Source organism: Octopus bimaculoides, chromosome 24 (genome assembly GCF_046866305.1).
Source record: "Octopus bimaculoides isolate indiv1 chromosome 24, ASM4686630v1, whole genome shotgun sequence".
NCBI classification, from domain to species: domain Eukaryota; kingdom Metazoa; phylum Mollusca; class Cephalopoda; order Octopoda; family Octopodidae; genus Octopus; species Octopus bimaculoides.
Genome location: NC_142951.1, coordinates 34,867,815 through 34,880,506, shown reverse-complemented (window position 1 = coordinate 34,880,506; position 12,692 = coordinate 34,867,815). Strand labels below are relative to the sequence as shown.

The window sequence follows — 12,692 nt, the reverse complement described above, 5'->3', positions numbered from 1 at the left end:
CTGTATCCCTGAGTTGGCCACTATCTTATGTTAAACAAAGTGTGTGGAAGCTAGCTGTTTATATATGTGTTTGTGTGGGCATATACATGTATGCATACAGCATACTGTGTGTGTATGTCTGCGAAGGTGTATTACAAGTATACAAACTGCTGTAGCACAATACACAGTTACATCCATTTTATACCAGAAAACAAAGGGTAAGAATTTAGACACTACACAAGTATTGATAGAAGGTATACTAGAGTCAAATAAGTACAGGGGTCAACATGATAGACTTAAAACCCTTGCATACAGCACCTCAATATGGCCCCAGTCCAATGACAGAAACTAATAAAAAAAGTACAATAATCTCTCACCATATCGCAGTTTACCTGTCGCAGTTTATTATTTAAGCTTACGTCGATTCCTCCGTGGTGTTGTTTTGCATTTATAATAAAATAGATATATACAAATTATAAAAATAACTTTAAAAAATATACAATACTGTTTCTACTTTGTGGATTTTCACCTATCGCACAGGTGGAGTGGGGGACATAACACCCGTGATAGTCGAGGAATTATTGTATACCACATCAAAGTAAATTTTATTGAAACAAAATCTACTAAAAGTGAAGTTTGTTAATAACATTACAATAAATATTTAATCAACCACTCTTCTATCTCTCTCTCTCAATTTTCTTTCAGATCTTCTACGTAATGGTCTAAACAATGAACACGAAGTATTCCAGAGATCAGTTTCAATTTATTCATTTATTTCTTCTTCAATTATCTTCTTTTTAACTTTTGGTTTATTACTTGTTTCAGTCACTGGATCATGGCCATGCTGGAGCACTGCCTCAAAGTGTTTTAGTCAAACAAGTTGACTCCAGTACTTAGCTTTTTCAGTTTGGTATATATTGTTTGGAATGTCTTTAGTTAGGGCTGAAGTGGAGCTAAACATTGGCAGAACAACAGTATTCTATCGTTTTAAAATGAAGTTCATCCATTTGTTTGTTTTCAAGAGTGACTTGTTAAATAAAACATGTTGAATGTCGGTCACTTAAACGGAGTATGCTTATATCATTATTATTATTATTATTATTATTATTAAGACCATTGTTGTTATAATCACACATTACTGCTCTATCATTGTCATTCTTATGATAATACAGTTGAACAATCTCCTGCTATATATTCAGATCAATATTATATTATAACAATAAAATCACTGAATCTCAGATTTTTTTTATATACATACATAATTAATAGCACGCACATAATTAATACATGAAAGGATCTGAATAGAATATAAAATGAATAATTTAAAAATTGCAATTAATTTGGCTAACAGCATGTATAAACGAAGGACTAATGTCATACTTCTGACTAAACCTAAACTGCAGAGGATCCTACAATTCAAACAGTAGTGGCTCTCTGTCTGTCTGTCTCCTAATAAATAACGTAACACACTATAAACTATAACTTAAATACTAGAAGGGAGAAATAAAATGAAACCAAATGTCATCAACATCATTATTGTTGTTGTTGTTTTCTATGCTGGCTTGGGTTGGGCCATATCTCATTCAGAGATCTCATTTCTACAGCTGGATAACCTTTCTCACACTAACCACTTTACAAAAGTGTACTTGACAAGACTAAAGGGTCCTCTCAACCCTACAATGTCTGCTCACTTCACTAACCACTTTACATAGTGTGTAACAGGTGAATTTTATCCTGGTCCCAGCGCTAGTGAGGTCACCTTAACCCGAGCCCAACATTGTTAACTCAGTTGGTTATGACATACGAAGGGGTACCCCAAAATAACCGGAAACGTTCTCTGTGGGACAAACCCATTGCAGTTCAGGATTCCGCCATTAGAAGCCACTTGATGCGATCCTCAGGCATCAGTCTGCTGACCGGCAAAAGAGTTGCAGAAAAAGTTGTGCCTCACTTGCTCACAGAAGATCAAAAGCAGTCACCATATATCACAATGCCAGGTGCCATGAGAGTCTCTCCATGTCTAACCTCCTAAAGTCCTATTACATAATTTCATTATAAGCAACTGAATATACATTCCTCTGTAACAATATAATGGGTGAATGGTGCCTAGCACAATAGATTTGTTAATTGGTATATATAAATGTGTGTGTGTGTGTGTGTGTGTGTGTGTGTGTGTGTGTGTGTGTGTGTGTGTGTGTGTGTTGTCAGTGAGTGAGTGAAGGGAGGGGGTAAAAGAGTGAGTGGTGAGTAAATGAGTGTGTATGTGCAAGTGTGTGTATTTTGACAGTTTGTCTGGTTGTGTGGGTTGTGTGCTACATCTGTAATTGTTTGAGTATAAAATTGTTTTTGTAATTATGTTTATGAAACAGAGACATAGGAAGTGTGCGTGTGCATGCGTGCATGCGTACGTGTGTGCATAATAGAGAGAGAGAGTGAGGAGAAGAGTGAGAGGCAGATACATAAAGAGGGGACCCCAGAGTACATATTTCATCAGGTCATCCTGATATTAATTTGACACATGTTTTAGTGGAACCAAATTCAAAACAACATTCCATGTCAAAGCAAATCATTCACACAACTAAAGCAGATCCTTTTGTTAGCCATCAGGCTTATCGCTTTATGACATCCCTCTTGGAAAAATAAAACTGCTGGGTTTCCACTCCCTATCATAAGATATTCATTCTACAATCTACTTTCTACCAACTTATTTATCCGTGTGTGAAAGAAAACGGAAAGGACCTGCATATGGTGCTGTTAACGGAGGTTTAACAACATTGTTGCACACAAAAACTTGAGTCCAAGAAGTAAAGCTTCCTTCAAGGCAGAGCTAGAAATGCAATTGTCAAGTAGGTAAGAGGTTTTAAACAGGAACAATATATTCAAAATTGGTGAAACTAAAAATTGTTGAGGATAAATCAAATTCATTATTGTTACTGAATATGTTAGTGTTATTTAATTTCTGAACGGTTTTGCTGCCATTTGTTTATGTAGCTTGATTTCTTTATCCATCAGTTTCTACTAAGATGGACACGATTTGACTAGCCTTTTGCCTGAGAAGAACTATCTTTTCTGCTACAATCTTGACAATTTTTTAATGCATGTGTAATCTAGACCTCATGTAACACATATATTCGGTGACCTAGTATTAAAAATAATAAAGAAAACAAAGTCAAAAAGTCTATTTATTTCACATAATTTTGAAATTTCAAGTGTATTGCAGAGCCTCAAGATATAAATTATAGAGCTTGAGATTTTAACACTCTTGTGTTTTTAAAGGATTTCGCTAAAGAAAATCAATTCGTAACAACGAATGTACAAAATAAAATGAGGAACAGCAAATGTGTAATAAATTAATTTTTCACTCATTATTCAAAATTCTGAGTGCGCTACGGAGCCTGAAGATGTAAATTTAAGAACTTCAGATTTTAGCACAGTTGTTTTTAAAGGATTTCGCAATAAAAGATATATTCTTGAAAACACATTTCGAAAGTCTGTGAAAAAAGTACCTTTTTCACTCCACCCTGGTGCATAGAGAATATCTCTTCCACCTGAAAACTGCAGCCAACCCACAAACTAACAACACATACCTTGTGTATAAGTTTGATTTTACATATGAAGGTAACGATGTTTCATGGCCTGTGTCTAAAAAAAAAGGGTGGGGGGGAACAAGTAAAAAGTAAAGCCAAATAAACAGAAATTCGAACAGAGAAAAGAGAAATAACCTACCACGCGGAGTCCTTGCTTTGGTAATTTAAGATAGACTTTGCCGAAATTGAAAATACTTGTCCAGCCAACTTTCACTTCCGCCTGGAAATGTTTGCGGAGCTTCCATTGCATCAACCATACCAACAACCTGCAAGAGACAAACAGAATTTTTAGAAACAAAAAAAAAAAAAATAACTAATGATTGTATAAGTCTGCTTCATAACCCCTTTCAGAATTTTGAATTTATTTATCTTTTCATCTTTTACTTGTTTCAGTCATGAGACTGCGAAGATGATGGGGCCCCATCTTGAAGAGTTTAGTTGAAGAAATCAACCCTAGTGCTCATTTTTTTTTTAAGTCTGATATCTGGATGTGTTTATATGAAAATAAGAAGAATAAGCAAAATATAGCTTTCTCTATAATTTGGTAGGTGCTGATGTTGATTGGGGTACGCTGGGGGGGGGGGGGGGGGGGTTCTGCTATCAAGGGTCTGCTATCTGTTCAATCAGAGTTGATTTGGAACTAGATAATAACCAGTGAAATTCATTTAAATTCAACTCTAATACAAAAATTAAATATTAAATATATTAATTAATTCATATGGGGAAAATGACTTATTAAAAGACTTGATCATCATTATTGTGATTGAATTTATTAGATCAATAGAGATTTAAAAGCAAAATCAATCATCTTAATTTAAACATCAAGTCACTCTTTGTCTCACATCCCATTACCAGTGCTACATAGCCTGAAACATTTCCACAGAATCAAATAGAAGAAGAAATAATTCTTATTTGAAGAATAGTGTTACATGTCAGTTCCCTCGAAATGTTTTTTTTTTTTTTGCAATCACTGATTAATTAAGCCTCTCACAACGACATTGATAACGATGACATCACAGAGATGTGCTCCTTTGTCGTTGTTTCTGGGTTATTCTTTCTTAGCCACCACAAACTCGTCTTACACAGGCTGACTTTAATAGAGAGACCTTAAAAATCTCTCACATCTCCATGACAATAAAGAGACATCAAAATTAATATTGCGATATTAATTGCAGTTCTAAGCTGTTGTTTTCAACTCCATAAAGCTTGCAGCAGTTGCACAATTACAGAAATGAATGCTGAAGAATTAGCAATCCTCAACAGTGTGTTATCTGCAACAATTACTGCTTTATTTGGTGTGAATGTATTGCAATTCTAGTTATTAATATTCTACACCATTAGCACTCTTCTTGTTAATCTACTTCCATTACTGAAACACCGAAACAAGTGGAGAGGGGGGGAGGGAGGAGATAGAATCAGATCAAGAAAATAGAGATACTGACTAAATGCTTTGTGGTATAATCTGCTTCAATGATTTGTGTTTCTGAGATCAAATCCCATAAGAAAATTTCCAGAACATGTGCCAGTAGCACATACAAAGCACTTGTGCAGGTGCCACATAACGAGTACACTCTGTAAAGCGGCTGGTGTTAGGAAAGGCGTGCAGCCATAGAAACCATGCCAAAACAGACAGATGGAACCTGGTGTCACTCTCCAGATTGCCAGCTCCTGTCAAACTGTCCAACCCATGCCAGCATGGAAAATGGACGTTAAATGACGTTGTAGTTATTTAATCAAGGATATTGGAGACACTAACTACTGTGTAAAATGTGATTAATTTTTCAACTGGTTTTTGTTTCAGAATTCAAAATCCAGAACGGTTATTATTTATTTTATACCTCAGTTGGTGGTCAACAATGGCATCTTTGCTTACAAATTACCTACATGTCAATCACTGCTCCATTGCGTTCCTGTTGGTGACAGTGACAATGTAGTCTTTAACATAACTTAAGGGACATCATTCATGAAACACAGCAGCACAATTCTTTTTTTTTTTTTTTTTTGTGGATATTTACATCTGTCAGATGCAAACAAGAGAGAAAGAGACTACAGTACAGCTTCCATTTACCAAGTGGTGTTACTAACAAGGTTTAAAACGACCAAGGCTATGATAAAAACACTTGTCCAAGGATTCATGCAGTAAGATTAAACACAAACTATGTAGCTGCAAAGAGAATTTCTAAGGGAGGGGGGGGGAGAGAGAGAGAGATCCATTTGTTGCTTTATTATACCAAAGTAAATTCTAATGCAGCAGACCAATGATCAAAAGATATTCCTTCGATTAAAGATGTTCCAGTTGTCACTGTCTTGTCTTTTATTCAGACATAGTGTCGGAAGGATCCAATACATTCTACCTTTTATTTTAAGTAGAAAGGCTGTGTGATTAACGAGAAAATTAGCTACTATTTCTAGCAGGTCGTGCAACCACACAGGGACTCTCTTACTGGTTCAGTACTAAGTACCAGTTTTATAGCAGGACTAATGTAATCAATTGTATCTCAAATTATAAAATTTTCTATTGAGAGAGGATGACAAGAAACCAATATTTAATTCCTAATTAACAACTAATGTTTTTAAAATCCTATTTGATATCAGGATCATAGTTACTCCATAGGAGAAATCATGATTTGCTACTGTAGTTCTAAGTATTCCATTCTGTAAGTAAGACTTTTAGTAAAAATTGACGACAAAATCATTAGAAACCATTTAAAATAATGTTTGTAAAAAAAATCCAACACCATGCACAAATTAATGGAAATTGAAAACTGTTTAAATTAATATAATACTGTTAAAAAGTTATATCAAATAAAATGAGATTTTTGAAAAAAAATTTATTGGCTTTTGATGTTTAAAAATATGAATTGGGTTTCTTAAGGGAAAAATATATTAAATAACTCTTAATTTTGCACAAATTAGCAATCAAAAAGACCACACACAAAATGCACAGAATATTCTTTGAAGATTTTATACACACACACACACACATATATATATATATATATATATATATACAGACACACACACACACACACACACACACACACATATATATATATAGTTAAAATAAATGTTTTTATAAACAGTATCAACAAACATTAACTGAATAAAGGACTCAATACAAATATAGAGTGTAATATTTAAAATAATTTAATAGACAGTAATTTCGTAATTTTGCTGGCTTATTCAGTTTGAATATGCCACATGCATGAAAAAACATAGAAGTCACACTCAATAAAAACACACACACACACACACACTTTGTCTAGAAAGAAGAAAATATTCAATAAATGCTGTAGAGTTATATTTGTTAGGAATAATTTACTGATTTAACTCTGGCCATTATCATCAAGTTAACATTTTATTTAAATACAGGCAAACACTACACAAGTCAAGCAAGGACACCAGACATACACACAGCCATAATTAGGAGTGAATCATCAGCTGATTCTTTTCACACACACACACACACACACACACACACACACACACACAGATGAAAGTACAACTGTGTGGTTAAGAAGTTTACTTTACGGATGTATCCCACTCCGTGGCATCTTGGACAAGTGGCTACTATTATATTCCTGGATTGACCGATGCCTTTATGAATGAATTTCGTAGACAGAAGTTATCACAAGCCTATCATGTGTGTATGTGTGCATGTGTGTTTATTCCTTGATGCTCTACAACTGTGTAGGTTTGTTTACATCCCCACAAGTTAGCAATTCAGTGGAATGAGAATTATCAGAATAAGTAGCAGATTTATGAGGTCAATTTGATTGATAAAATTCTTCAAGTTAAGAACTACAGCATAGTCAAAGTCCAATGAGCAGAACTAGTAAGAGAAGACTGCATAGACATGGAATCTATCAGGAGTAGTTTTATGATAACACTGTAAAATAACTATTGAGTTGTAATAGTCCCCACCAGAGTTAGTTTAATACTAAGTAAGTGCAGTTTATATATACACATTTTTATTTTAGAAATATTTGTAAATTGATTGACAGTATTCCCAAATGTGTGAGACTGGTTAAGCAAAAATATCTTATTTCCATAACCAATTTCAATTCAACAATAATAGAGAAAGAAGTTCAGAGGTGATCAACCAATGAGAAGAAAGATTGATGTGGTTCGTAAGTAGGAGAGTACAGACTCAGTTTAATGATTACCATGTTCTTGGTTGGCCAGTGTCAGTTAGGACAGAAGACAATGTCAGCCAACGCTGTAAACATCTTTTATGCAACACGGCTCATTAAAGCTGGATATCAGCCAAACCTTGCTGTAACACAGACACATATAAACAGGAAATAAAGATGATTTTCAGCATTGAGCTTCTGCAAGGAAATGGTGAAATTCTTTTGAAACAATCCTTAGCTTATCGATCACATTATTTGGCCAGATGAGGCAACATTTCATGTCGAGGGAGGCATCCATCAATCAACACAACCGAATGATTTATACTGTAGATAAAACTTCTGATGAAAACCAACATAAAATGATGGTGCTTGGTTAGTCTCAGATTGTGTATTTGGACCGTTCCAATGTAACTCGATCTTTCATTTTTTTTTTTTTTTCCAGCACTGGCAATGCTGATCATTATATCCAGCTGTTTACTGATGACTTCTGATCTGGATTCCTTACATTACTTGACAGTGGTTCATACATTTCTTGGTAAAAAAGGGAGCCAGCATCACTGGTGCATGGTTACAACATGAATTTAAGTTGGTGGATAGGACGCCGAGGAATATTTTGGGAATGGCCTCCAATATTTCCTGCCTTGACAGTTCCTGAGTTCTTGCAGAGACATCTAGGATAAACACTTGTGTACTCAGGGTGCTGCTAAACTCCATCTCCAAATATAGGACTGATGTCTCAACAGGCAGTAAAGCAGCCCTCTAGATGTTTTGGCTCCTTCAACTACAACACCAGAGCTGCCTGGGGTCACCCATTGATGTAGGTACAAAACTCCTGTATAACAGCACAAGCTTTCTTAAGTCAGATGTTGCCACCCTGGGTCAGATGCTTCTCTCATCCTCAATGCTCATTCTTGCTGCACCAATGCAACGTCGCCAATATCCAGAAATTTTCAGCTGTCATCATTGAGGAATTTGCTGATTTACTGATTTATATCTCAAAACTTGCTCATTCTTACCCAAAAAATTATGAGACTACTTAACCGTAAAGGGAACACAATTTTTTAGACTGGATTTGAATAAACAAAGTTTTGATGATTTTATTTCATAAAAGTTCCAATCTTGGCACTAAAGCCTTCCACTTAAGGTTTTGTTATTACATGCCATAGGATAACAATTTACGGAAGACTAGAATTATGTATGTACATATTTAAATACATAATATATTTATGCATGTATAGCCACAACTGTGCCTAACAAACCTCTTACCATGCAGCAATGTAATATGTAATTATGTATTAAAAAAAAATTACAAGTGTGCCTTGAGACATTAAAGTGAACAGATCTCTCAAAGAAATTAAACCACATAACTGTTGCGTCCAAGTCAACTATGTTAGGAGTTACACCAAAAAGGCCTATGAACAAAGAGATCTGTCTAATTAACTCCTATAAACTTTCACCTGTATATTATCTTACCTGATTATGGCATGAAAATGATAGATAACTTCATAGACACCCAATAACCAGCTGATATGCTGCCCTCTATGTGGATATACATATACTGCTTTAAATCCAGTGAGGATTACTGACATATACAGTGTGTGTGTGTGTGTGTGTGTGTGTGTGTGTGTGTGTGTGTGTGTGTGTGTGTGTGTGTGTGTGTGTGTGTGTGCAACTACAATATTACCTGCACATACACACACAATGTATACATTTTATTACCTACATGTATTGAACACTTCACGGTGTATACACGGAAATCACAACACACACAATACATATATATATACATACATACATACACACATTTTAATTAAATATATATTTGAAGTGGAGCAGTTTTCTCGATGGTTAATTGATACTATTTCATCAATAATAAACAAAAGAGAGAAAGAGAGAAGGGAGAGGAGTAGCCAAGGCTATAAACAATATTAAAATGACGACGAAGGTGAGTGGGTGAGGCGAGCAAACTAGATATCACACATTACCTTGGGAGTATTCAATTCATGGATAAGAAATTGGGAGGGGAAAAAGGGAAGCAGAAGCTAAGTGGATAATTAACTGGGATTATTCCCAGCCTAATATTTCGGAAAACTTCCTCATTATCAGTTAATTACTTTAATATAACCATATCTATTCGACAACTCATTTTCAAATTGATTTTTATTTCACAGAAGAACAAAGAAAATAGAACAGTTTCTGTATGTGTGTGTGTATGCGTGTTTATGTGTGTCTATGTACATGTGTGTGTGTGTGTGTGTGTGTGTGTGTGTGTGTGTGTGTGTGTATTTGCACACATTTTGTGTCTAATCTGGAGTTTTCATGGCATTAAGAATCATAATATCCTAACACCATCCACAAAACTCTCCTCACCTATCAGAACAGGTGTAGCTGTTTCATTTCGATGTATGCTTTGCAATAATGTGGTTGTGGGTTCAGGCCCATGACACAGCACCTTAGGCAAGTGTTTCTAATATCACATTGTTCTTATGGTTGAAATTTGATAAACAGTAGGGCATGCGTGCATCTCTCATCTTCTATCTTCTTTAACTCACTGCAGCCATGCTAGGGTACCACCTTGAAAGGTTTGGCTGAACAAATCAACCCCAGGACTTTTTTGGTTATAAAGCCTGGTACTTATTCACTTCTTCTAACAGCCTTTTTGCTTATTTTTTTTTTTACCAAACTGTTAAGTTATAGGGACATAAACAAACAAACACTAGTTGTCAAGCAGAGGTAGATAATGTGTATGTATATATGTGTCTTTGTATTGTAATTGTCTCCCACTAATGCTTCATTAATTAATTTGATCCACTAGGGTGATCTACTAGAGCAAATCAGTCAATGTGTAGACTGAATTATATATAAAGCTATAATTTGATCGTTTATACCTTTAATGCTTTGTTTTCCTTTCTGTAAAAATATGTTGATAAAATCCAAGGAATGAGGAAAAAAAACGAGAAATGTCAAGTGTCTTGCTCAAGGATACTGTACTGAAGACTATGCTACAAATAGCTATACTTAATTGCATGCAGTTATACTGCGGTACCTAAATGTAGCTAGGTTGACTGGGCTATGAGGAGTTAAATGTCCTGGTCAAGGATACAATATAATACAGGTGACAGAATATAAATTACCAACTTCTAGCTCATTGTCCAGTATATTATTATTAACTTGACCATTTAGCCCTGGTCAGTCAATTGGATTTGAAGTACTAAGAAGAGTGCTTAGAAAACCTGTGAAAAAATTGCAATCAATATTGACTGACCAAATGTAAAAAGTGATTGCGACAGCAAGAGAGTCTCCAAACAAGATAGGAGTGGGAACATCACTAAAGTGACCAGTGGTGACATCAGAGTAACCAAAGTGACCACTGCTGAAGTTAGAGAGAGAGAGACCAGAGGTGATGTCACCAGAGTGACCATTGGTGATAACATCAGAGTGATTGACAGTAATAGAGTGACCACTGATGATATGAGAGTGACCAGGTTTTAATACCAATGTGATGACCAGTAGAGACAATAACTACTTGACTAGTAACATCAACATGAGAATGACGAGTGGTAACAACTCTAGAGTTACTAGCAATGACATCAATGGAGAAACTTTAAGATATATTCTTGCTAAATTCTGATCGCACTCACTGCTGGCATCATTTCAATAATTGGTACAGCTCACAGACTGGCCAAAGTCTGGCCACCACTATCATCATCATCATTAATTCTAGCAATACAACCGATTCACTCCCACCACAAGCCACCATTGTGGATGCTGGCTCCATCAGAGAAACTGACAGAGGGGTACACCCAGCCCCACCCCATATCCACTACTACCACAAATACTAACAACAACAACAACACTATTGCCATGGTAATACAATCAAAATGAATAAATAAATACAAAGGAAAACATCATAAAAATGAATGTTTCTTTGGTTAGTTTTTCCCTCCTCCACCTTCTGCTGGAGCCATATTAGTCAGAGGAGAGGTGGGAGGTGAGATGACAGACAAGAGGTGGAGAGCGAGAGAGGAAGACAGCTAAAGACGTGTGTGTGTGTGTGTGTATGTGTTTGTGCATGTGTGTGTGTGTGTGTGTGTGGTGAGTAAGGGGAGAGGGAGGTGGGAGGCAGAGAAGAGGATTAACAGTAAGATTGTTAGCTTACAGACAGACATATATATATAGGATTGAAAGATGGGGAGACTGAAGACAGACGAGATGGGGGGGGGGGAGAGCAAGATAAGAGGCAGATGGAGAAAGAGAGGGAGAGAGAGAGAGAGGTGGAACATCAATAGAATAACCATCACATATTGATTTGAAGTCCATCTAACTTCCCTTCGCCTACCTACCCCCAACCACCCCTGTAACTGGATGTTTCCATGTCATCATCACCCACACTTACACCCTATCGACAACACTACCACTACAATCATACATTACCCTACCCTACCTCCCATCTACTGTAGCATCACCATCAGCATCATCATTACCACCACCACCACCACCACCACTACTACTATCATCATCACCATCATCATCATCACCAGAATCATCATCATCCCTATTTGCTGGTCACCTTTTGTTTGCTTGCTTACAAAAATTCCTTTCCTAATGGCATTCTTAGTCTTTTGTTTTGTTTTTGTTTTTTGTGTATTTCAATTATCCAAAATATATGTGAGAAAGAGAGAGAGAGAGAGAGAGAGAGAGAGAGTGCACGTGTCTGTGTGCATATATTAAGATGGATAAATGGACAAATACATAGACACAGAAATATAGAGCAGTAGATTATATGCGTATATGAGAGACAGACATTATTTATATATATATATATATATATATATATATATATATATACATATATATATATAGTTATTATAAGCCATAAATCTTTCACTGATGGGTATAGGGTTGTGGGGGGGGGGTGCTGGTGAGTAATGAGAGAGAGAGAGAGAGAGTCAAAAGAACTCTGTTTCATCTCTCATGAACTACATCAAATATT

General features: G+C 35.8%; 1 protein-coding gene across 4 annotated transcripts in view; it reads right to left on the bottom strand.

Annotated features, from left to right (window-relative positions):
- The window catches only part of LOC106869079 (protein hobbit), a 207,241-nt gene that overhangs the window by 107,760 nt on the left and 86,789 nt on the right, over positions 1-12,692 (bottom strand). For all 4 annotated transcript variants that reach the window (XM_089341492.1, XM_089341494.1, XM_089341493.1 and 1 more), the window contains exon 2: positions 3,706-3,832. In XM_089341492.1, the coding sequence (XP_089197618.1) occupies positions 3,706-3,832 (127 nt within the window). The remainder of the gene's footprint in view (positions 1-3,705; positions 3,833-12,692) is intronic.